The 25,671-nt window shown below is 46.5% G+C and overlaps 1 protein-coding gene across 8 annotated transcripts in view; it reads left to right on the top strand.

Moving 5' to 3' along the window:
- The first annotated feature begins 945 nt into the window (after positions 1-945).
- The window catches only part of WIPI2 (WD repeat domain, phosphoinositide interacting 2), a 36,802-nt gene continuing 12,076 nt past the window's right edge, over positions 946-25,671 (top strand). For 5 of the 8 annotated variants that reach the window (XR_010412049.1, XR_010412048.1, XM_064593358.1 and 2 more), the window contains exons 1-3: positions 947-1,208; positions 7,225-7,307; positions 23,911-24,080. Coding sequence is in view for 6 of the 8 variants with exons in the window: in XM_064593358.1 (XP_064449428.1) it covers positions 1,135-1,208; positions 7,225-7,307; positions 23,911-24,080 (327 nt within the window). In the remaining 2 variants the exon portion in view is untranslated. Of the gene's footprint in view, positions 1,209-7,224; positions 7,308-23,910; positions 24,081-25,671 lie in introns of all 8 variants that reach the window. The other 3 variants (XM_064593355.1, XM_045875883.3, XM_064593356.1) reach the window with 2 other exon arrangements.

Below are 25,671 nucleotides of genomic sequence, written 5' to 3'. Positions count from 1 at the left end.
TTCAATGCACTTTTGACTCTGTGGCTAGAATTAACTTCCCTACCCACAAATTTGATTGTGCCATTCTCCTGGCTAAGTATTTTCAATGGTAGCCCATTGTTCTTGGGCTAATGTTCAGTCTCTTGCTTAATGTAGCTCAACAGCATCCAGCTTGATTTAGCCACCTCCGATTTCACAAGTCAAGTCTGTCTCGTGTTCATCGTCCCACTCAGAGCTCAGACACACTGAGCAGAGCATTCCCGGGACACGCTCTTATCTGTGGACCTTTGCAATACAGAACGCTTCCATCTCCTTGGGGTGGTTACCTACCGTTCAAATTTCAGGCCTCCCCTCCTCCAGGAAGCCTTCTCTGACTGCACAGTCCCTGTCCCTTAAGTTTAGGTTGAGTGACCTCATTATATGCTCTCTTGTACCCCGGCTTGTAATTGCGTTTACGTATCTCCCCCACTGTAACTTCTCTAAGGGAAAGGAGGCCTATTTAGTTCACGTGGAAGGTACTTCCTAAATATTATTGAATGTATGAGTAAACGTAAGGTGGACTCCTCCGCGTGGGCCTTGGGGAAAGAAAGGGGTTTCGGTTCTCAGATCCAACACTCGGCTAATACGTTAGTATTTCTGAGCCTCGGTGTTTAAATCTGTAAAATGGGAATGCGATATTCTCTAAGTAGGGATGCTGTACATCAATATCTAGCGCAACGACTGGCAGGCACACGGCGGGCCCTTTTAATATTGGTAACACGATGCAGTGTACCGAGCGCCTACTCTTTTCCATGCGCATGCGCCGCCCTCGGTCCGTCAGCAAGCCCTGCCCGGCGCGCCCCCGCGCGTCCCCACGCGTGCGCGTGTTCGACCAGAACCCCAGGTCCGGGCCCGAGGTGAAGGGGCGGGACCTCCGCAATACGCCTGCGCCGTGGGGAGGCCGTGCCCCGAGGAGGCGGGGCCGCGCAAGCGCGCAGGGTGCCCCGGCTCCGGAGCATAAACAAGAGCGGGCACGGGATGAGGCGGCGGTTGATCCCCGGGCAGCCAGCTGCGGCCAGCGAGGCGGCGAGCGGGGCCCGGCGCCGACCCTGAGCGCACCCGACACGCCCCCCCGCGCGCGAGCCCCCGGCCGCGCCCTCCCGCCGCGCGCCCATCATGAACCTGGCGAGTCAGAGCGGCGAGGCCGGCGCCGGCCAGCTGCTCTTCGCCAACTTCAACCAGGACAACACGTAAGGCCGGGCGGGGGTCGGGGGGCCGGGGCCGGGGCCGGGGGCCGAGGGCCGAGGCCCGGGGCCGGGGCGGGCGGGAGCCCGAGGCCGGGGCCGGGGCCGGGCCCGCGGTCGGGCCTGGACGTTCGGGTGGAGGCCGGGGCGGGCGGGGGCGCCCTCGGGGGCGGGCCCGGAGCGTGGAGGGAGGGGCGCTCTCCTCGCGGACCCTCCGGGCGCTGCGCTGGAGCTGCGATCGCTGAGCGGGGACAGTGAGGGAGGCAGGGAGGCGTTTCACCCACTCGCTTTACCGAAAGGTGGCTTTACCTTTTGGGGCCTCCCTTCTCATGAAGTTGGGGCAGAACTTTGTGCCTTGACCTGTTGTCTCAGCCGCTTCCGGAGCGGCGAGAGTGCGCTTCTTCCTTGTATCCCCCCTCCTCTTCTTCGTCAGCCCTCTTCCTCCACCCTTTCCCCTCTTCAGGCCCTTCTAGTCTCCTCCTCACCTTAGGGCCTCATTCCCTTCTTTCCTTTCCTTTCCTTCTTGTCTCCCTGTTCTTTTTTTAGGTGTAGCTTTGATGTTCTGCCCGAGCAAGAAACAGATTTAGCAATAATCCTGGCCCCTGATCTGGGGAGAAACTGAGCCAAGGGGGACCTGAGGAGTCTGGGGCCATCCTTAGGGGAAGAGAGGCCACTGATGCCGACCCGTGCATTTGGAACGCTGTTTGTCCAAACCCATGTGGGTTTGAAGCTGATTCTTCAGAGGCTGTCTGGGTGACCTGTGAGGCTAGTTAATAGATGAAGTTTCTGGGGAAGGAAGGAAGGAGTTCTGGAACTGGAAGGGAGGAGAGCCATCTTGGGAAGTGAGTAAGAGGAAGTGATGTAAGTGAGGAGGAATGGGTCATTGGCTTCATACTAAGTATTGTTGGTTGAGTTGTTACTGGCTGAATGGAATCAGCAAAGTAGAAGAAACTTTTTTTTTTTAATGAAAAGTTAATTGTGGAACAGCAAGCAGCAGGTGCTCAGCAGGGCCTCCCCAGAATCGTGAGGTTAGTGCAGATGGTCCGGCAGGGGGACTGCACAGAGGGTGGGAAGGAAGCCCATCTCCTGCTCCAACAGCAGTTGAGGAACCTGAAGTTCACAAAGGTCCAGAGCTGCACCTGGATATTCCAGGTGGCCAATAGTGGAGTGGGGACAGGACTGACTTCTCTTCCAGTGATCTTCCCACCCTGCCCCACTGTCTTTTCTGCCTAAAAGGTAGGATTTTGAGGACAGCGAATTTAGAAATCGTACTGTAGCAGTCTTTAAAGATTAAAACTACCACATACATAAGCATACTGTGTGACCAAAAACCAGTACAACAGAAACATCTTGGACAACCTGTTGCACGTGGTTGTAATTGGGATAGACTATATTATATTCATCCAAGAAGCGAATAGAGCATTTCAAACCATCTATGATTTGGTTTTTAAGCCCTTAGTATTTTGAGATCGGTAAGAAATGATAGCTTTGTGGTTATTTTTATGTCTCGTATAAATTAGAGAATTTTCAAAACATTTTCTACCTTTTTTTTTTCCCAGTTTCTAACTACCCATTATTTATATTGAAATATGACAATGTGTTCTCTTTTGCTGTTATTTCAAATGGGCTACCAAATTCCATATATAATAGAATATATCAACCTGGCTTGAAATTAGACCTTTTCACACTTGGAAATCATGTGCTTCCCCGCTCCTCAGTGGGTCCTGAAGTTCAAGAGATTTCTGTGTCATAGTTTGGACTTGCCAGAGACCTTGATATAGTATAAACATAAATTGTTAAGAAAGAGTAAGTTAGGTTTATACTGGAAGTTTATCAATTAAAATGACTGTAATTTGTCTTAAATACATGAGCTCCTGAGGAAAGGCTGCACAACTTACCCCTTTGCCTCCCTTACCTGTCTCCAGAAACTCTTTATAGAGGAACACAGTTTTTCACAAGACAAAGGTTATTGGTCTGGGATCCACATTCACTGTCTTGAGTGAGAAAATCTGGAAGCCATTTCACTTAATAGAATACGTGTATGTTACACAGGAATGCTTAAAGAATATTCCTTGGCAGGCTGTATCTGTCCTGCCTTTTTGTCCTGGCAATGTGGCTTCAGATATTGTCCTCATTTTTCTAGGATTCTTTCCCTGAAAGCATGACTAAGTTTTGTTTTCTACCGTTTGTTTGATTTCTTTTCTTTTTTTTTTTTTTAAGTAAGAGCAGTGAAAGAGGCACCAGGAACAGCTGATCTCAGTCACCTACTGAGTGGCTAGTTCCAATCCTAGTTTCTGAAAGTAACAGTTTGGAAGGTTTATTTTGGAGGAATTTTTGGCTTTTGAAATTGAAGTTAACAAACTAATAAGTGGTAGAGTATCGCTTAAATGAAAATGTCAAGGACTGAAGTCCTCCACTGGATGTCGCTCAGCTTGTGGGAAGCCTGTGATTTGGCAATGTCTGTTTTAAAATATATCTCCAAAAGGGGTAGACGAAAGAGAGGGACTTGATTTTCCAAGTCTTCCATTTGTAGCATTGATGTTGTTAGTGTCCAGAAAAGTTATGGAGACACTTGTTTAACAGATTCTTCTAGATTACAGATACTATTTTGTGGGAAGGTCACTTCTTTCCACTTTCTCCTCATCAGTAAATTGAGAGGCTTGATTGTGGATGGGTTTTAAGGATCCCTCAACCTTAAAGTTTTAGGTCATTCTGCCTGCTGGGTAGAGGGCGTGTTGGAGGAGGGCAGGACAGTCACCCAGGAGGATATTGTCCAACAGCAGTGGCCTGTGGAGAGCAGACTGGTCAGCCATCGGGACTTGGTGTGACCCGTGGGCCGGAGGTGTTGCGGGGAAGTTAAGGTTACTCCCAAATCTCTAGTTTGGGTTCAGAGTGAACAGTGATTGCATTATGGGGAAAAGATTAGAGAAGGATTCGGTTTGGGGGCAAAGGATGAAATCTTGCTTTGGCTCCTGTGGAGTTTTCGAGGCTGTAGGTGGAGACCCAGGGCTGAAATGCTGTGAGCCAAGGGAAAGGGCCTGCTGGGGCCTTGAGCTTACTAGCTAGAGCCCCGGGGTCTACCAGGTCTCGGCAGTTCCCATTGTTTCCTTTTTATGGGTGTGGACCGATGCTGCTTAACCCTCTAATCAAGTAAGAAGATAATGGAAAGGGAAAGCCTTTTGGGACTAATTATTGATAAGAAGGCAGAGAAAAGAAAAAGGAGTTAAGAAAAAGATCTGATTCACATTTGAGGGGTTTTTTTGGTTGTTGTTTTAGTGGGAATCCCTGTCTTTTAGATACTGAACAGTCAAGTTTAATTCCGCCGCAGGCTTGCAGTCAAAGACGGTGGGTCAGACCCAAATGTTTGTTTTAGCCCCTCCCAAAACCCTCCTGTCAACCAATAAAATACCAGAAGATACTGTAAAAGGTTGAAACCCATTGGATAGGGAGAATAAGGAAGGAGTCACTGGCAGCAACATTTTGGAAACTAGCAAGGAGTACAGGAAAGTGGATCCCGAGTCTCTAGTGGAGAAAGCAGAGAGCCAGCCTAGTTTAAACTGCAGAATCCCCAGAAGGCTCAGGACTGGCAGTCGAATAAAGGGGGACGGGATGAAAATGAAGAGGATTGGCCCAAAGCATGTTCCAGAAGCACTCCCTCTCCCATCCTGGCCAAGGACTTGGACTTTGTCTCCAGGGTGTATAACGGGGTCTCTGGATTTTGACAGCAGGCGCAGCGGAAGGCAGCGGTATAGTAGGGAAGTAGGCTTGAGTAAATCTGTCCTTTATTATAGTGAGCTGGGTTTTCCTTTTGTCAATAAAAGATCTCACTGTGTTACCTTAAAAAAAAAACTACACAAACATTTATTGGGGAATAACATTATTTAATAAGGGAATCTCAAACTTATCTGTTACTCTGCCTCTCCCATTAATATGTCTGCCATTGTATGGTTAGGCAAATCATGAGAAATTACTAAAAGCAGGATCAATCCTCAAAGAGAGATGTATGAACCTCATTGCTGGTGTTACCACCCTTTAAAAACACCTACTTTTATTGATAAAGTATATATTCATATTATACCATAATACCTGTCAAAATAAATATTTTTGCTTACATTTCTTGCTGATTGAGGTTTTATAAACCGTGCAATTAAAATTCTAGCTAAGTTGTTTGATACCCTAAACCAGTTTCGGTTTTGATGTTCTGTAAGAACATCAAAGTTCTGATGTTTGATCACCAAAGCCCAGTTTTGACAGATTCTCCTGTTAGGAGCACAGCATCAAAATCCAGGTTCTCGTTAACTAGTTAAACTCATTAACTTTGCCCATGGAAGAAGCCCTCTCTAAGTTTGTTTTCTATATAAGGCCAGTAAGTTTGGTAATTTGGTTCCTAAGTCAACAAGAAGTTTAGAATGGGAGAGGGGCTGTTAATGATGGGGGGAGGGTCACAAAGAAGTGACACCTGTCGGCAAAACAAAAGGTGGAAAATGTATTTAGAAACTCAGCACTACAGTCTGGCCATCTGAGGTCAGTACACAAAACCCTCAGCTCCTTGTTAGTGTCTGAGAGGGTCACTGTATTGTAATAGTAGGGTAAGTTTAATGATGGGAGTCCAGGAAAATGTTAAGAATTTCCCATCCCCTTGTGATAGAAACACAGGAAAGCATATAATACAAGAATGACTTTTTCATTTTCTAATCAGAAATGGCGGGGGGAAAGGTATTGGTGCTTAAAATAGCAAATAGCAACCATTAGTTATCTGGAAAACATTTTCCCGAACACCAGCTTCCCAAAAGTTGTAGATTGCTGAGATTTTGTCTTATTTTTAGCTTTCCTGGATATTCTTCTATTTTTATTGGCTCATTTATTGTTTTTCAAAATATTTACAGATAACAGTACCTAATTACTTCATTGACATAATTAATTCAGTATAGTGAAGTATTTTTGCCCCCAAAAAGGGGCTGGTAGGAAGAGTTTTGTTTCTGTTTATACATCTAAGATGAACCAATTACAGCTTAAAAATTTAATAGTGCTTATAGCAGCTCCGTTCTTAGAATATATTTCTTCTGCATATGGGTGAAAGAGAGGTTGGAAAGCTCAAGTTTTTAATAGATGTAATGACCATTAGAGGGGCCCTAGTTTTTATCCTGGTGTGCAGATACTCCTGGTCTAGTCTTCTGGTTTGTCTTCTGCCTCCGCTTGTTTCCATGTCCTCCCAGACATTGAATCCACAACAGTCCCAGTAGCTGCTTCCTCGCATGTCCCACGCTTCCTGCTTTATTGGCTCATCTTCTGTTTCTCAAAGCTGTGCTTTCTTCTATTTTTTCCTGTGGTCAGTCACGTTCCAGAGAGTAGTGATCGTCTGATGAGGAACACTTCATTCGTGTCCCACGGCCCCCGTGCTGAGGGCCTGGAGAGCCCGCAAGGTCCCTTCAGGCCTCTTAGCAAACGCCACGGTGCTGAGTTGGGTGTGAGTGGCTTCACCTTTTCTTTGTAGGTCAGCTCTGTACAGATTCGAAGATAGCTTTTTGCTCCATTTTATTACCACCCCACTGCCCGGCCAGAGTGTAACATGGGTGATTGAGCTGCATGGCTGTGGCCTCGCGGAAAGGCAGAAGGGTGTCGTCATCCACTAGGCTGTAAATGTCTTTGTTTAAAGTTTGGAGTGCCGGCTAATTTAGCTTTTGGACTCTCACATAGATCAGATCACCTGAGAAACCCCACTTTATTCTGAGGGGGTCATTAGAGCCGATTACTTCCGTTTATTTGTCAAATTTATCTTTAAGGTTTTGTAGGTTTTAAATATTGTCTGTATTTTATTGGCCTTCACCCTTTCCTGGCTGCGAGGTGGGGCATCTTGCTCTGCCACTTTCCCCTTTTCTGCTTAGCCACCACTCACCTGCTACAAACTATGTGAAATTATTTGTGCTAATCTTTGGTAGAGATGATGGTAACATGGAGCTAGTTTGTGCATTATCACTGTCTATACATATCAGCTCTTATTTCTGATTTGGCTTTTTTGCAGGTCCCTAGCTGTTGGTAGTAAGTCCGGTTATAAATTTTTCTCCCTTTCTTCTGTGGATAAGCTGGAACAGATCTATGAATGCAGTAAGTGTTTGCTTTATTTTTCCCCCTTCTTAAAAAGAAAATAGACAAATTATACTTGAATTGGAATGCATTCTCAAATTCTAACACTGTGATTGAAGCCCCAATACCCCTTGACCACTACTCTTCTTTCCCCTTGATCCTCACAGATGGTACGTGTTCTCCAGGGTCTGTGCATGTGCGTACTTACACGTTTACATGTAGAAACACTTGTTTTATGGGTGATTTTTTTTCCAACACTCGATACCGTGCTGTATGTATTATGCTGTCATTTCTCCCCACTTTAAATGCCATTATTTAAATCATTTGGGTTTCTGTTACAAAGGGCTTCCAGAAAATTGAAAACCTCACAGCCCCCGTAGGAATGATTTGTTTTCTTCTGTTGTCATTTTATGGCAGTCAGGTCGCCCACATGTCAGCGACGATACGGGATTGTGGAAGGGTCGTGTGAGTTTTGACTTCTTGCTCAGTCACTTACTTGTGAGTTCGGATAGATTGCTTCATTCTGGACCTGAGTTCCTTTGGTTTTCTTTTGTGTGTGTCTGTGTATGGTAGTGCTTGCTGATTACATGGTAGGTACAGACCCCTCCTCCCCAGAATGAATATGCTAGAAAGCTTGGGGCTCTTCCTACATACATAACTTGTTTCCTATGCACTCACGTAGTTACACACATGTAACAGATACGCACATAAAAATATACTTTTGTTTTTGTGTGTGGTTTCATTTTATAGAAGTGAGCTTGTAATACACTTTGTTCTTTATTTTTGTTTTTAAAAACATGATCTCTTTTAAACTGAGGTGACTGTGGATTACGTGCAGATGTTGGAAATAATACAGATCCCTTATACCCTTCTCCCAGTTTCCCCCAATGGTAACGTTTTGCAAAAGCACAGGATAGTGTCAGAGCCCGGAGGGCGACATTGATGGGACCCATTGCTCCCATTCAGGTTGCCCCAGTTTCACTTGTACACGCACGTGTTTTGTAAGTTCTGTACAGTCTTAACGCCCGTGCGGTTCCTGTTTCCACCACAAGCAAGACGCTGGACAGTTCCGACACGGTGGGATCCTTCCTGCTGTCCTTTTATCACCACACCTGTCTCCCTCCCACCCCCCCACCCTCACCCCTGCTAACCACGAATCTGTCCCCCGTTTCTTAAATTTTGTCATTTCAAAAATGCTGTTGCATGCGTGTCGGGAGTTCCTTTTTATGACTGAGAAGTATTCCATGGGTGTGGATGGACCACAGTTTACCAGTCCCCTGGTGAAGGGCATCTGGGCTGATTCTAGTTTTTGGCTATTAAAATAAAGCTGCTGTGAACAGAGCTTTGGGTGGACATAAGTTTTTATCTCTCTGGGATAAATAAGAGTACAATTGCTGGGTCATATGGTGCCCCCAGTTCTCTCTCTCTCTCTTTTTTTTTTTTAAAGATTTTATTTATTTATTTGAGAGCGAGAATGAGAGAGAGAGAGAGAGAGCACATGAGAGGGGGGAGGGTCAGAGGGAGAAGCAGACTCCCCGCTGAGCAGGGAGCCCGATGCGGGACTCGATCCCGGGACTCCAGGATCGTGACCCGAGCCGAAGGCAGTCGCCTAACCGACTGAGCCACCCAGGTGCCCTCTCTCTCTCTCTCTCTCTCTCTCTCTTTAAAGAAGCTGCCTGAGTATCTTCCAGACGGCTGTACCATTTTATATTCCCACCGGCATTGTAGGAGAGATCAAGTTCCTGTCTGTCTTTGCTGGCATTTGGTGTTATAGCTCTTTTTCACTGTGGTCGCCTGAAAGATAGGAGCAGTGCAGTCTCGTGGTTCTGATTTCCTTTTCTTTAACAGCTAATGATACTGAGTATCTTTCCGTGTGCTTGTTTGCCATGTGTATATTCTCTTCAGTGAAATGTCCACATTTTTGCCCACATTCTCATTGGATTATTTGAGTTTTTTTGATGCTGAGTTTTGAGAGTTCTTTATATATTCTGGATACTAGTCCTTTGTCAGACATGTGGTTTGTAAATATTTTCTCTATATATAATAAGCAATCCTGAATCCTGCCCATGGCCTGACCTCAGTTAAGAATCCTTGTTAGAGGGACGCCTGGGTGGCTCAGTCGGTTAAGCGTCTGCCTTCAGCTCAGGTCATGATCCCAGGGTCCTGGGATCGAGTCCCGCACCGGGCTCCCTGCTCTGTGGGGAGCCTGCTTCTCCCTCTGCCTCTGCCTCTCTCTCTCTATCTCTCATGAATAAATAAATAAAATCTTAAAAAAAAAAAAGAATTCTTGTTAGAGAGGGGCGCCTGGGTGACTCAGTCGTTAAGCATCTGCCTTCGGCTCAGGTCATGATCCCAGGGTCCTGGGATCGAGCCCCGCATCGGGCTTCCTGCTCGGCTGAAAGCCTGCTTCTCCCTCTCCCACTCCTCCTGCTTGTGTTCCCTCTCTCGCTGTGTCTCTCTCTGTCAAATAAATAAAATCTTAAAAAAGAATCCTTGTTAGAGAATTAGGAGTTCCATATGCAGAGCATACTTCTTGTAATTGGTCACACTGGAATATGCATTCAGGGAGAGATTGAATACTTAGCATTTCAGCTATGTGAGCATGCGGTCGTGGGCAGTCGGGTTTCCTCCTTATTAACAATATCAGTACCTCCTTTCTGAGCAAGTGTTCCAGTGTTGCCAACTTTCCTTTCTTGATGGTTTGGTGTTTCATTTTGGAATTCTACTCTACCTACCAGTATCTCGGAAGAAGGGGAAGATTGGGCGAGTAGAAGCGAACAGGCTTCTCATTTCATTCTTGGTTCCGTTCACTCCATGAACACGTCTCGAGGACCTGCTGTGTGCCAGCCCTGTTCTGCATGTGGAGATGCAGTGGCGGCCACGTTCCTGGCCCCATGACACTCACATGTAAATGGAGGGAGACGAAGAACAGAATTACATTTGTGTCCAGTGTTAGGCTGGGGACACGACGACAAGCACAGACACAAATACCACCTCCCACCCCTGCATCCCCACCCCTGTTAGCCTAAGATGAAGATGTCCGGGAAAATGTCATTTCTTCTGCCAGTTACTGGAAATTGAGTTCTTGTGGTCCGCCGGGAGGTCAGAGGCTTTCCAGGGTCCCTCCCAGGCCTCGGCCTCCTCTCTTCAGTAGGCCTCCGGGTGACCCCTCACCTCCATCAGTGGAGTGTCTGACTTCCCCCACAAGTCTGTTGTTTGTTGCTGCCCCAAAGGCTAGCACCCAGGCCCTTCCTAGGGAGCTCATCAGTGTCTCTGACTCATACTTCCTGTGGGTTGCCTTAGAGTTTACTCCTTTTTTGTCCTCAGACTTGGCCTGCTGATGCTTACTAAATCTTCTTTTCAAAAAGCCTCTTTTCTAGTATGTAGCTAGAAGATGTGATCTGGGTGATAAAACGGCTGTGAACTCGTGTGCTTGCTTATCTCAGGTGGCTGTCAGTATTTTGAAAAATCTCCAAACTGGTCACTCCCATGGTTCCACATAGGATTGTTCCCTGTAGGGGATTTCTTCAAAGAAGGGTAGCCTGATTTCTGGATTCCGTCAGGCTTTTATGAATGACTAAAATGTTTACTAACTCTACATCCCAGTGAGCCCCTGAATTGTGCAACGAAAGTGTGGCTGTTATGACCAGGGTCATCTGCTCTGAAATCTGCAGAATTACCACCCCCCCCCAGCCCCCATTTGGAGACCCAGTGCTGAGAAGGGGTGTAAGAATACCAAAGCCTGGTCTTTACTCTTCCTCAGATGGAATCAGTTCAGTGACTAATCTGTTCCTTGAGCTTTATTTATGGATTTTTGGTGCCTCGATTTTTAAAGGTTTTTGATGGAACAAAATGTGATGTCTTGATAATATTGTGAAAAGCATGGGTATTTAATGACCAACATGGTAAGGTGGAAGGTTTCTTTGCTCTTCTTAGTGAACTTTGACCCTTAGAAATAGGTGATGAAAACGACAAAGAACTTTTTGAGGGTTAATACTTTAAACTGGAAGCGATGAAATTCTTTTGCTCTGGGACCTTGTCCAGCTCTCCTCTCTCTCACACACTTTTATTGAGTAGATCAAAGAATGTCCGTTTGGAAACACATTAGCTACCGAATCAAGATGGTTTTCTGGAATTTTTCTACAAATAGAAGCAAAGAATACATTTGATGCCTCGCGATTTGGTGCAGGCTCATAATCTCAGCTGCGTGTCACAATCTCAGACTTTCGCTCTCGGTCACTGTTGCTGTTACGGAAAGAATGAGCCAGAACTGGTCTTGGGAAGAACAAGATGAACAACTGCTTGTTCTTCTCTTGGTTATTTAAACAAAAAAAACCCTTCGCCCAAAAATAGTGGAAGATTTTTTTCCCATCTATATTGTAATCTCCCAAGTTGCAGGAACTCCCATGTATGCTTTGCCTTTGTGTGTGCGCCCTTTTGTCCTGTCACTCTCTCGCTCTGTCCTTTGTGTGTGGAGATACATAATGTGCAAACGTGTGATCTCCCTTCCCTGAAATGTTACTGCAATGAAATCCTACCCCCTTAGACAAAATAAAGGGTGTAGAGATGTTATTTGTAAAATATCCCGTAAGTTGGGAGGAAAAGTTGGCTTTTTCACATTCTACATTGTTTATGTTTGCATTTCTAAGTGTCTGAGCTAGGAAAACATAGCTCAGGAAGCGTTCAGTTCCGAAATCGAGCAGAGCAGACTGTTCTTACCTGCGCAAAGGGGACCGGCGCCTGCTTTGTCAACAGCAGCGTCTCCACAGACCTAGAGCACCTTTCACCTGAAAACCCGCCGTCGTCGACCCTGCAGGCTGTCATCTGCATCTGAAGGTCTGAGAAATGGTGCTTTTGAGATTGTTCTGATTTGACAGACAGCCCTGGTTGGACTCTTCATTTCCGTGAGCTATGTGGTTTTGGACCTTGGGGGGAGAAATCCAGTGGCCTTTCTCTGCCTGAATCCGTTGTGAGGAAGATCAGGCTCTTGCCTCTCTGTAGAGCTGCGGGCAACCGGCAGACGCGCCTCCTTGGATGTGTGTCCTGTCTCTTACTTCCTGGTTTCTTCCCTCAGCGCTCTAGAAGTTTTGTCCTTGTCAGCTCTGAGCAGCACCCGCAGAAGCAAAACAGCATTCTTTTTTAAATCAAGTAATTCGTTTCTTAAATAAAGTTTTGGATAGGTAATCTCTGGGAAGAACATTTGTCGGAAACTGGCCGGGCCTCCTAGAATGGGCCTTGAAGGCCAAGCTTTGAGTGACACTTGAGGTCACTGAGGTTTATGTTCAGACTTCCTCAGGGGTGGGTCGAGTGAGTGTTTAGTGGGGCCCGAGCCTCCGTGACAGGCCACCTTGAATAATCCCAGACGTTTAGCCTTCTTTCTCCTGCTTTCATTGGGTGGCGGGGCCCTTGGGTTACTGGCCTGATGTCTCGTGCACCATTGTTTCGTGGGAGGGCCACGCTGGGTGTGCCTGGGTTTAGTGGGAAGTGACCGCGCATGTTTACGTGTGCAGGGGTGCTCTTGGGAGTGAGGTGTCGTGTAAGAATGTTAAAGAGCTCCTTGAAATCCTGCAGTAGAAAATTAACAGGCCTAAACCACCGATAGCGCGGAGATAGGTCGCGTTATGAAGGGGTGCTCCTGAAATGGTGGAGGCACTTGGTGCTGGACAGAAAGGCGCTCTGCAGCCGGTCCTCATGTGTTGTTAACCGCTTCCCAAGTGGTGACAGAAACAGGTTAGCTGCAGGGTCACCCGATTCATCTGCCCTTTACACGAGGGCCTTGGCCTTTTCCTGGTTCCTGGCTCCTTTGGAAGTCTGATGAGACCTGTGGTGGTTTCAGAGACCCCAAAGCCCGCGGGAGAGTTCTAGGCCTCGGGGCGTCGGGGTCTCCAAGAAGACCCCCCCCCCCCCCCAGTCTGCCCCTGCCAGGAGGCTCCGCCCGACAACTTGCGTCCACCCTCCGCCCCTGCCGCCCTACACTTCTTACCTCATATCTTAACACATTGGCCAGAATTCCAGTTCTGCGATAGTCTGCACAGTTCAACAGCTTTTTTGAGATGTAATTTATATGCTGTAAAAATCACTGGTTTAAAGTGTACAAGTCAGCGGGTTTTAATATATTTCCTAAGTTGTACAACATACCATAATCTAATTTGTAGACCTGTTTATCCCCAAAAGAAGCCCTGAGTCCCTCAGTAGCCACGGGCCACCTCCCTTGCAGCCCTATCTGCTTTCTGCCCCTGCGCATCGGCCGCTCTGGGCGGCTCAGATAAATGGAATCAGATGTGACTGGCTTCTTCACTTTGAGTGTTTTCAGGGTTCATCCACGTGGGAGCGTGTCTCAGCACTTCATTTCTTTTATTGCTCAGTAATATCCCCTTCCTCGGACACACCACATTTTGTTGAGGGACATTCGGGTGGTTTCTCCTTTGGGGCTGTTGTAAATGGTGCTGCTGTGAGCATTTGTGTGGACGTGTGTTTTCATGTCTCTTGAGGAGAGAGACGCCTGTCGGAGTGGAATTGCTGGGTGAGATCTTCCTTTGGCCCATCTGTATAGACGGAATCAACAGGAAAACGTGTAAATGGATAGATGCTGTCAAGTTGCCCTTAAAAAGGTTCTTATTAACAGGGTCTGAGTGCCTGTATTCTCATGTACTACAACACTAGGCGTTAGCAAACATTTAATATTATGAGTCTGAGATAAAAAGTACATTTATTTGCCTTTACATTTTTTAAATCATACCTGAAATGGAACTCTTTTTCTCATGTGGTCATTTGCTTTTTTTTTTTTTTTTTAAAGATTTTATTTATTTATTTGAGACAGAGAGAATGAGAGACAGAGAGCATGAGAGGGAGGAGGGTCAGAGGGAGAAGCAGACTCCCCGCCGAGCAGGGAGCCCGATGCGGGACTCGATCCCGGGACTCCAGGATCATGACCTGAGCCGAAGGCAGTCTCTTAACCAACTGAGCCACCCAGGCGCCCTGCTTTTTTTTTTTTTAACTGCTTCTTTCTTGTTTTTTAACTGTTCCTTTGCCTCCTTTTCTATTGGACTATTTGTCTGATAATAAAATAAATAAATAATAAATTTGATTTAAAGCAAATTAGCCATTTGTTGTGAGTTGCAAATATTTCTCCTGGATTGTTTGCTTTTTGACCTTGTTTATGGTCTTTTTGCCGGGTTGAAGTCTTGAGTTTTTGTCTATTCAGATGTATTTGTCTGCTCTCCGAAGGCTTCCATGCTTTTTGGAGTACCAGAAGGGCGTTTCCTATTTCAGGGGTGTGTAAAACATTCTCCCATGGCGTCTTCAGTTCTTCGGTATCGTATTTTACATTAAATACTCAATCCACCCGGAATTTATTTTGATGTTATGAGATCTTTCATTTGTATTCATAGGCTGGAAAAAATGGTTTTCCCATGTCCTTAGTTATTTAGAGGGGCCTACTGAAGTATTTAGGGATGAAATGTCAAGATAATAATGAGCCTCGGGGTGCCTGGGTGGCTCAGTCGTTAAGCGTCTGCCTTCAGCTCAGGTCATGATCCCAGAGTCCTGGGATCAAGCCCCGCACCGGGCTCCCTGCTCGGCGGGAAGCCTGCTTCTCCCTCTCCCACTCCCCCTGCTTGTGTTCCCTCTCTCCCTCTCTCTCTGACAAATAAAATCTTTAAAAAAATTATATACAAAAGATTGGGATTACTATAATACATGTAATTAGAATACGCTACTGTGGGGCACCTGGGCGGCTCAGTCATTAAGCGTCTGCCTTCGGCTCAGGTCATGATCCCAGGGTCCAGGGATCGAGCCCCTCATCGGGCTCCCTGCTCCGTGGGAAGCCTGCTTCTCCCTCTCCCACTCCCCCTGCTTGTGTTCCCTCTCTCGCTGTGTCTCTGTCAAATAAACAAATAAAATCTTAAAAAAAAAAAAAAGATAATAATGAGTCTCTTTGAAACTTCAAAAAAAAAAAAAAAACATAGTTGAAGCTAAATGGCAGAGATAAATTTGTTCAAAGTGATGGATATAGGAGGTTCATTATACTGTTCTCTTTTGTGAGTATTTGCAGTTAAAAATGGCTTTATGGCCTCCAACATCCCCCCATTTAAAAAAATTCTAAAATCACATCCGCATTTTTTTCTCTATTAAAATTTCAAAAATTTTTTCAGATTTGTAGTTGGTAGAAAAAAATAAGCCAACACCCCAACCCACTAGTTGTTCACTTTCTCTACACTTGGATTTAAGCAGATGAATAACATATCCTGTCCTCTTCCCACCATTTTGTTAATGGACATTTTCAAACACAGAGAAGTTGAAAGCACTTTGCAGTGCCCCCATATGTCCACCTTAGGGTCTGCTGTTAACACTTTACTAGTCATCCTGTCACACATCCGTCCGTCCGCCGAGCCATCCTTTGTGTGCGTGTCCCGGGGAATGCTGCATCAGTGCGTACTTCCTTGAATACTTGGCCATAAATGTTACTCAGGAGAGTTCAGGGTGCGTTTGTTTATTTTGAGGTGATATTGACATACAATGGAATGTATAAATCTTGAGTAGACATTTTGTGTTTTGACAAATCCTGCATCTCCTATCAGGGTTTACCATCACCCCAGAAAGTTCCCTCCTACCCCCCCCCCCCATCAATTCCAGCTCCCGTTCACCTTCTAAGAGGCAAGGAGCGTTCTGGGTATTTCCTGCTGTAGATTAGTTTTGCCTGTAATAGAACATCATGTAAATGCAGCATGTACTCTTCTGGTAAGATTTCTTTCACTCAGCATAGTGTTTCTGAGGTTTACCCACATTCTTGCATGTCTCAGTTGCCCACTATATAAATACATGAGTTTGTCCATCCTTCTATTGACGAACATCTGCACTTTTTCCATTTTTAGCTGTCATGAATATAGTTGTTATGAACATTCTTGTACAAATGTCTCTGTGAACGTGTTTTCATTTACCTTAAGTAAATATCTAGGAGTGCAAAGTGTGTTCTGTTTTATGAGAAACTTCTGGACTCTCCTCTAAGAGGCTATCCCATTTTGTATTCCCACCAGTGCTGTATGAGAGCCTGGCCCTGCATCCTCATCAATGTTTGGTGTTACTAATCTTTTTAATTTTAGCCATTTTGATGTTTTTTTAGTGATACCTCCTTGTGGGTTTTTTAAAATTTTATTTATTTATTTACAGATAGCGGGGGGAACAGAGGGAGAGGGAGAGAAAGAATCTCAAGACTCTCGCTGAGCACGAGTCAGACTAGGGGCTCGATCCCCTGACCCTGAGATCATGACCTAGCCAAAATCGAGAGTCAGATGCTTAACCGACTGAGCCACTAAGGTGCCCCTGGTAGTTCTATTATTTTTTCAGGAACCTCCCTACTTTCCATAGTGGATGCACTGATTTACATTCCCACCAGCAGTGTACGAAGGTTCCCTTTTTTCCACACCCTTGCCAACACTTGTCATAGTGTGATGATTAGTCATGTTGAGCGTCTTTTCATGTTCCTGTTGGCCATCTGTATGTCTTTGGAAAAATGTCTATCCTAGTCCCCCGCCCATTTTTTAATTGGGGTATTTGGGTTTTTGGTGTTGAGTTGTATAAGTTTTTTAAAAAATATATTTTGCATATTAACTTGTTATCTAATATATGATCTGCAAATATCTTCTCCCATTTAGTATGTAGCCTTTTCATTTTGCTGATGGTTTCCTTTGCTGTGCAAAAGCATTTTAGTTTCATATAATCCCATTTGTTTATTTTGACTTTTGTTTCCCTTGCCTGAGGAGACTGGTCCAGAAAAATGTTGCTAAAACCAGTGTCAAAGAGCTACTGCCTGTGGTGTCTTCTGGGAGTTTCATGGCTTCAGGTCTCACATTTAGGTCTTTAGTCCATTTTTAATTTTTTTGTGTATGGTGTGAGAAAGTGGTCCAGTTTTCCCAGCACCATGTTTCGAAGAGACCGTCTTTTCCCCATTGTATATTCTTGCCTCCTTTGACGTAGATCGGTTGACCTTGTGTGTGTGAGGTTTTTTCTGGGCTCTCTGTTCTGTTGGTCTCTGTGTCTGTTTTGCGCCAGGACCATACTGTTTTGGTTCCTGTAGTTTCATAGTGTAGTTTGAAATCAGAGAGTATAATTCCAACTAGTTGTTCTTTCTGAAGATTGCTTTGGCTATTTGGAATCTTTTGTGGTTCCATACAAATTTTAGGATTCTTTTTTCTAATTCTGTGAAAATGCCTTTGGTATTTTGATAGGGATTGTGTTGAATCTCTAGATTGCGTTGGGTGGTATGAGCATTTTAACAATATTAATTCTTCCAATCTGTGAACCTGGAATATCTTTCCATTTATTTGTGTCTTTTCCAGTTTCTGTCATTGTGTCTTGTAATTTTCAGAGTACATGTCTTTCACCACCTTGGTTAAATTTATTCCCAGGTATTTTGATATTCTCTTAATGCAATTGTAAACGGGATTATTTTCTTAATTTCTTTTTCTGATAGCTCATTATTAGTGTGTAGAAACACGACTGATTTCTATATGTTAATTTTGTCATTTGTGATTACTGAATTCATTTATAAGTTCTGATAGGTTTTTGGTGGAGTCTTTAGGGTTTTACGTATTGTAGTATCATGTGATCAGTAAAGAGTGATAGTTTTACTTCTTCCTTTCCAATGTGGATGTGCCCCCTCCCCCTGTTTTAAGGCCTTCTAGAAAACACTTGGTCACATGGAGAGGCATGAGGACCATTTTTGTTAGAATCCCATGACTGGCATGGCTCTGCATGAGGTTGATTGAGCTCTTTTCAGATCCCAGGGAGATTACATCAGGCAGTCTACTGGAAAACCGGGACAGATTTTTCTCTCCGCACTAGGGAAAAAACTGCCACTCGTGTGGCAGGATGGACAGTGGTTTGCATCTATCTATCTTTTTATCTACCTACCTACGTACCTTTTTTTTTTTTAACTGAACGATGGTTAACACACAACGTTCCGTTAGTTTCAGGTGTACAACGTAGTGATTCCACAACTCTCATGGCATGCTGTGCTCACCCCAAGTGCAGCCACCATCTGTCACCGTCCAGCGCGATTGCGCCACCACCCACTGTTCCCTGCGCTGTGACTTACTCCATAACGAGAGCTTCTCCTACTCCCCGCCACCCATTCTTGCCCGTCCTTCCAGCTCCCTTCCCTCTGTCAGCCACCACTTTGTTCTCTGTATTTATGAGTCTGTTTCTGGGGTGGCTTTTTTTTTTTTGGTTTTAGGTTCCACATGTAAGGAAAACCACATGGTATTCGTCTCTGGTAGAATACCCTTTAAGGTGCATCCCTGTTGTTGCAGATGGCAAGAGCTCACTCTTCTTCCATGGCTGAATACTATTCCCGTGTATGTGTGTACCACGTCTTCTTTATCCATTCACTCATCGGTGAACACTTGGGTTGCTTCCAGATCTTGGCTGTTGTAAATAATGCTACAGTAAATGTAGGGATGCATACATCTTTTCGAAGTAGTGTTTCATTTTCTTTGGGTAAATACCCAGTGGTAGAATTCCTGGATCGTATGGTGTTTCCATTTTTAATTTTTCGAGGAGCTTCCGTGCTATTTTCTACAGTGGCTGCACCAATTTACATTCCCACCAGCAGTGCACCAGGGCTCCCTTTTCCCCACATCCTCGCCAACATTTGTTATTTCTTTTTGAGGATAGCCATTCTGACTCGTGTGAGGCGGTATCTCATTGTGGTTTTAATTTGCATTTCACTAATGATTCGTGACGTTGAGCGTCTTATTTGTCTGTTGGCCATCTGCATGTCTTCTTTGAGACTATGTTTATTCAGGTCCTTTACCCAGCTTTAAATCAGATTATTTGGTTGAGCCAAGTAAGTTTTTTTATATATTTTGGATACTGACCCCTTATCAGATACAGCATTTGCACGCACCTTCTCCTGTTCCGTAGGTTGTCTTTCTGTTTTGTTGGTGTCCCTCACTGTTCAGCAGCTTTTTATCTCAGTGCTGTCCCTTCCCTGAGGAGACACATGTAGAAAAATGTTGCCAAGGTTGAGGTCAAAGAGGTTTTCTCTGAGGAGTTTTATGGTTTCAGCCTTCGATCCATTTGGGATCTATTTTGTGTGTGGTGTGAGAAAGTGGCCCGGTCTCATTCTTCTGCATGTGGCTGTCCAGGTCTCCCAGCACCATTTGTTGAAGAGATCTTTTCCCCATTGGATATTCTTGCCTCCTTTTGCTTCTTTTTCTTTCCCGTGGCTGTGACCAGCACTTCCAACGCTGTGGTGGATAAAAGTGTCTTGTTCCTGATCTTAGAGGAGAAAGCTTTCAGTTGTTGACCATCGAGTGTGATGTTAGCTGTGGGGTTGTCGTATGGGACCTGTATTAAGTTGCGGTCCACCTTCCAGTTTCTGCATAGTTCATTCTTTCATAACCTGTCCTGTCTTCAGTCGCTCCATTAACGTGTGCTAGCTCGTGTGTGTGAAAACAGACACCCGCCTTAACCGGACACACGGTACGTGTGAGCAGTGCAAGGGCTGCCGGCCCTCCCCATGCTTCTTCACCTCTTCTTCGTAACGCGGCTTCTGCCGGCTGCCAGGGTTGTTCTCCACTTCCTCCCCGTCTTTCACAGTTCCTTCTGCCTCCACCTCTCCATCAAGATTTGTCAGGGTCACCCGCTAACATCCGCGTCTGTAGCTTCGGTGCCCGCGCCACGACGCAGCCGCTCTGGGCACAAGTTGCTGTTCTTTACCACACCATCTTCCGTCGGCTTCGGGGTCACAGGGGCCTGGCCGTCCTCTCTCGCTCAGTCTCCGTTGCCGGCTTTCCTCCTCCTCTGCCGGACCTTGAGCTGTTTCGGTGCCACCCAGGGCCCTGGGCCTGGTTCTCTTCTGTCCCTGGCCTCAGCGCCATGCTCTTATTCACCGCTCCCTCCTTGTGCCTGGAGCTCGTGGGCAGCACCTAATTGTCTGTGTTCGGTGGCTGAAGGAAGTAAGTGAGGTTGTGTCCGACAGAGGAGTACGAATCCATTCTTTGAAGAAAAAGACAGTTCTCATTGTTCCTGGCAGTCCCGTTCTGTCCAGTCGCCGTGAACTCTCAACTAGCGAATACTGAAGAGTTGCTCCCAGGGTTCCTGTGAGCCTCTGGTCAACGGTGTTTTCATCAAGTGATGAATACATGAGCTCGTTTTATGTGTTTCTATTTAAAGGCATCTTATGTGAATACATATTGTTGATTTATTGACAACGAACTCATGGCAGCAACGCTGTAACTCATGCTAAACAAAGCTTATCTGATGCACGTGACTCTCCGGGAGGCACATCGCAGCTTCTTGCCCTTGGGAGCAGCAGACGGCGCTGTGGCTGGGGCCGTGTTAACTGCGAAGTCACTGACCGAAAGCCCAGAATAGACCACGCAAGGACAGTTGTTCACAGGATGAGCTGAACAAGAAAGCAGAGTGTACCACCCTGTCCGGCTTCAGCTGGGAACGTATACGTCCGGCACCTCAACATTTTTTTGCCGCTTTGTGAGTGTGCACGGAAGACTGTAGAAGCACCACAAGTACTAATTTGGGCGTTACAAATACACTTTAGCAACCAGGCAAATTTGCAGATAGAGAATCTGAATAATGAGGATCGACTGTATTTGGGAATAAGTTGTTTTCACCACTGATTTAACTTAGAGGGCAGTGAATTTAAATACTTTATAAGAAATCAGTGTCCCATAGGCCAGCTTCTCTTCACTGTCTCCCAGTCCCACCGTGAATAACGCTGAGGCTCCAGCTCTTGTTTCACCACTGAGGAAATGGGTACCGGGTCTTGAAGCTAGTGAACAGGAGAGTCAGGACTGCAGTCTGATTCCCACGAGGGGCCTGCCTCTCTTGGTCCCCGTCACACCCCCGACGTGCTGAGGACCGTGGCACTGCGGCGCTTGCCCAGTGCTCATGCTAGAACGAGCACACTTGGACTTTGCCACCCGAGAGCGTGGTACTCCTTCACCATTGGCACAAATATCGTGGGTAGCATTAGCCCACTCTTTAGATGGGACCTTAGTCAAGAGATTATTGTGTTTTGTTCAATCGTATTTTGAAAGGTTTGGGAAGTAACCCAGAATCTAATCCTAGGTCTATTTTCAATCATCCAACAAACTGATAACCAGCTACTCTGGGGCCAGGCGGTGCCAGACCTGGGGTTCAGCCTGCCCTGGCCAGGGACACCACTGATTGCCCAGTGGTAATGTGATAACTGCCAGAATGAGAAGCAGAGAAAGTGATTGATTAAGAGCATCCCAACAGTCATTAAATCCTGAAGAGGGAGACCTGGGACAGGGATGGAGGAAGTGCCCTCGGCTCCTGGGCCTAAACGGCCAGCCACCTCGCCCAGCCAAGTGTGGCGACCAGGAGCCCTCCCAGCAGCTTCTGGTCGTAATGTGGTGTCCCTGCCAGTTTCCGGGGGCACTAGTCAGAGAAAGCAAGTATTGGGCCCTGAAGGACATTCTCACTGCACACGATCAACTTTCTGGCTTCGGATCGGGCTCATCTGAGTTTGGTCACCCTGGCGATTGAGCTCTGCCATGTGCCAGACGGCATTGCAAAGGCTAGAGACCTGCCCAATAAAGAAAGAGCACATGTCCTGCCTGAGTGTGGCAGCAGGACCTCCCGTGATTCCGCCCCGCAGCCGAGAGTCAGGTCCTAGAAGGGACTGGCCGCCTTCTGAGATGCTGCCAGGCTGGGAGCTGCAGGCACCTGCTCTGTTTGCATCAAGGTTAGCCTGCTGCTGAGGGAAGGGGAACTTGTGTTTTGTGTAAAAGTGACTGTGAGGGGCGCCTGGGTGGCTCAGTCGTTAAGCGGCTGCCTTCGGCTCAGGTCATGGTCCCAGGGTCCTGGGATCGAGCCCCGCATCGGGCTCCCTGCTCAGAGGGAAGCCTGCTTCTCCCTCTCCTATTCCCCCTGCTTGTGTTCCTTCTCTTTGTCTTTCTCTGTCAAATAAATAAATAAAATCTTAAAAAAAAATAAAAATAAATAAGTAAATAAATAAATAAAAGTGACTGTGAATCAGACCCTTGATTTCACTGCCTATTCCATTCTAAGTAACAGCAAAATCCTGTAGTTTTTCCCCACAGGCACGTATTAGGTCACTTTGTACATACATGACTCTGGCTACCACCCAGCATGCAAGCACCTCATCGTGCTGAGCACAGCAGGCCATCACATCTACATGGGAACGACTGATACCAGGCATTTTCCTAGAAAGAGTTTCTCTCTTTTAAAAGATTTATTTATTTTAGAGAGAGAGCAAGCAGAGGGAGAGGGAGAATCTCAAGCTGACTCCTCACTGAGCGCGGAGCCCAGTGTGGGCCTTGATCCCAGGACCCTGAGATCATGACGTGAGCCGAAACCAAGAGTCGGGCGCTCAACCGGCTGAGCCACACAGGCGCCCCTAGAAATAGTTTTGTCTTAATAAAAGGTCCCTTGGAGCTTGTTCTTTCATTTTCTCTAGTAGTTGGGTTTCTAACCTAACTTAAGCGTGTCTTTGTTACACCATTTAAATCCAGCAGCAGAGCTAACGGAAAGGAATCCTTTCGAGTAACTTTGTATCTTTTGTGTGAGTTTTCACGTTAGGGCATCTGATTTACAGTGGACACGTTGCTGGGGCTTCAGATAGTCAGAACTTCCAGGTCCCCTGGGCTGGACCTGTCTGGTCGTCTGTGTTCTGTGTGCCCCGCTCCGGTCCCGGGAGATTGGGTGCGGCCTCAGGTCACTGTTGGGTTGAGGAACGGGTGTGTGCGTGAAAACACCTGGCACAGCTGTACTTCCGATGGCAGAGACAGGCCGCGTGCGGAAGTAACGTGGATTGTTGCCTCTGTGATGTTTCTACAGTCCAGTCTTCTCTTTGCTTCTAGATCTGAACTTACCAGGTATTTACTACTAAAACAAGGGCAGAAATAAAGATTGGGGACGTGTGGCATTTACTGGAGGTGGGGTGGGTGTGAGGTAACATCTATGGAGGGTCTGTTCTATCTGTTATTTCTGTGCAGGATGCTGTGTGCTCTCGTTTTTAACTCGCCATCCTATGAATAGGGGTGTCCCCACTTGAAGTGGGGAGCAGGGAGGTAACGGGTGTAGAGTGCTGGCTATATGGGCCAGTATCTGCAACCCCTCTTAACAATAACGGAGAGGAGAGAGGAACTGTGATCCCCATTTTACGTATGAGGAAGACAAGACGTGGAAAGATCAAGTCATGTAGAGATTACCTGAGGCCTGTGATTTGGCAGGAAAGGGCCAGGACCTCAGGTGCCGGCAGGGAAATGAGGCCTCATTCCTCATGGAGCTCACATTCCAGGGTGTGTATAAGGAGCCTCCCAGTGAGCAGGATGATGTGAGAGAGGAATGAGGAGGGGGAGCAGGGAGACCCGGTGAGCAGTCTGTCCGCGGCTCGTAAGCGGTGAGTGTAGCCCCAGTCTGTCTGCCCACAAGCTGACTTCCACACTGCCGTGTTCTGGGACCATCCCCACAGCCCGGTCCCATCAGCAGGCAATCACTGTGTAAGCCCGTGGTGCTCTGCTGGACGTGTGTGTTTACTTGAAATGCATTTGTGTGTGTGACCGGATTGCACCTGTTGACGTGAATACATACATATGTTTTTTCTTGCTTTCAGCTGATACTGAAGATGTGTGCATTGTAGAAAGATTGTTTTCAAGCAGCTTAGTGGCCATCGTTAGCCTCAAAGCTCCTAGGAAGCTCAAAGTTTGCCACTTTAAGAAAGGAACCGAGATCTGTAACTACAGCTACTCGAATACCATCCTGGCTGTGAAGCTGAACAGGCAGGTGAGTGACACTCGACCCAGACTGCCAGGTGCTCTGTCCGTGTCTCACTGCTCGGTGTGGCCCTTGGCTGTCACTGCCATCGCAGTTTCCTGCAGTGGTCTAGGAAAGCTGACAGTCCTGGTCCCCCAGCCCTTGGCCCCGGCACCGCTCACCTCACACCACCTCCCCGACTCAACTCTGTTTTCTCAACAGTTTGCTCAAAGCACGCCGTCCCTCACTCTCCGCCAGGCTGTTTTCCTCATCCATCGAGACACGAACCGTAGCATTTTTCTGTATACCATATGCTCATCCATAGAGCTGTGTCATGGCTTGTTCACCTTCTCTCGCTTTTATAGGTGTTACTTTGAAAAAGTCTGCTGGCATCATTTTCCTGTTTTCTTCTTATTTCTCTTTTAAACTTTACTTTTTTTTTTTCATAAGATGATCTTTTTTTTTTAAGATTTTATTTATTTATTTGACAGAGAGAGACAGCGAGAGAGGGAACACAAGCAGGGGGAGCGGGAGAGGGAGAAGCAGGCTTCCCGCGGAGCAGGGAGCCCGATGTGAGGCTCGATCCCAGGACCCTGGGATCATGACCTGAGTCGAAGGCAGACGCCTAACGACTGAGCCACCCAGGCGCCCCTAAACTTTACTTTTAAGATGAAAGACTTACTCCTTCTTTTTTATGTTCCCCAAACTCACAAGAATGTCTGGCGCAGAGTATGGACTTGGTGGCTAGCCCTTGAGTTTATTTCATGAGAGCACCTCATGGCTTTCGCTTCCCCACAAAATGTAACAGCGCCCCGAAGATCCTTCAGCTTTTCTGTGGCAAGCGCATGTTCCATACGGGGAAAGCTAACGAAGTTGGTGGATGTGAGATGCACGTCACCACGATGGGGCGGGGGTGGGGTGGGCGGTGGTCCGCGGTGTGCTGGCTGGGTAGATGGTTGTGGTGGAGGCCTGCTGGGATTGCTCTGTGAACTGAAGGACATGTTTACAATGGGAAGTTATAAGGCATAACATGTCGAACATTCTTTAAATGTAAAATATACACGTGTACATTCACGCACCAACTAACGTGGTTCTGCACGCATGCCAAGTTGTCTTTCCTGCATGAACCATCCCCTTGGTGCATCAGCTACAAGTACATTCCTCTTTAAAGTGGAGTGTGAACTTAGACACCTGCAAATAACGCGAGCACAGCGTGAGTTTTGAGACTTTAGAAACCCCTAGGCTTTTATTTTTATCTTGCGATGCTTCATTCAACATGGGTTTTTGGAAGCAACTGACCTTTACCAGACGCGTCCAAGGCACTTGCTCTGATTTTCATGAGGGGAGGGTGAACAAAGACAAACTGAAAACACAAACCGTACCTTTCTTAGCTATAGTTTACCAGTTTCCGCAATCGTGCACTCAATCGCGTGGTTGGAGGGCCTGATACAGTTGGCAGAAGTGGTTGTGGGAGCAGACACAGCTGGTGTGGACACTACTGGGTGGGTAGATGAGGCACATGGCGCCGCAGGAAAGCGGCCTGGTCACGGCCAGTGTCCACTGGGCCGCACGTGTCCAGTCTGCCTGGCGTGCTGGAAGGAACCGGGGGCGTCTTCGGCCA

This window comes from Mirounga angustirostris, unplaced genomic scaffold (assembly GCF_029215605.1).
Source record: "Mirounga angustirostris isolate CCGP_5_RB_7025 unplaced genomic scaffold, mMirAng1.0.hap1 SCAF_5, whole genome shotgun sequence".
Classification (NCBI taxonomy): domain Eukaryota; kingdom Metazoa; phylum Chordata; class Mammalia; order Carnivora; family Phocidae; genus Mirounga; species Mirounga angustirostris.
This window is presented reverse-complemented; position numbering and strand designations above follow the sequence as displayed.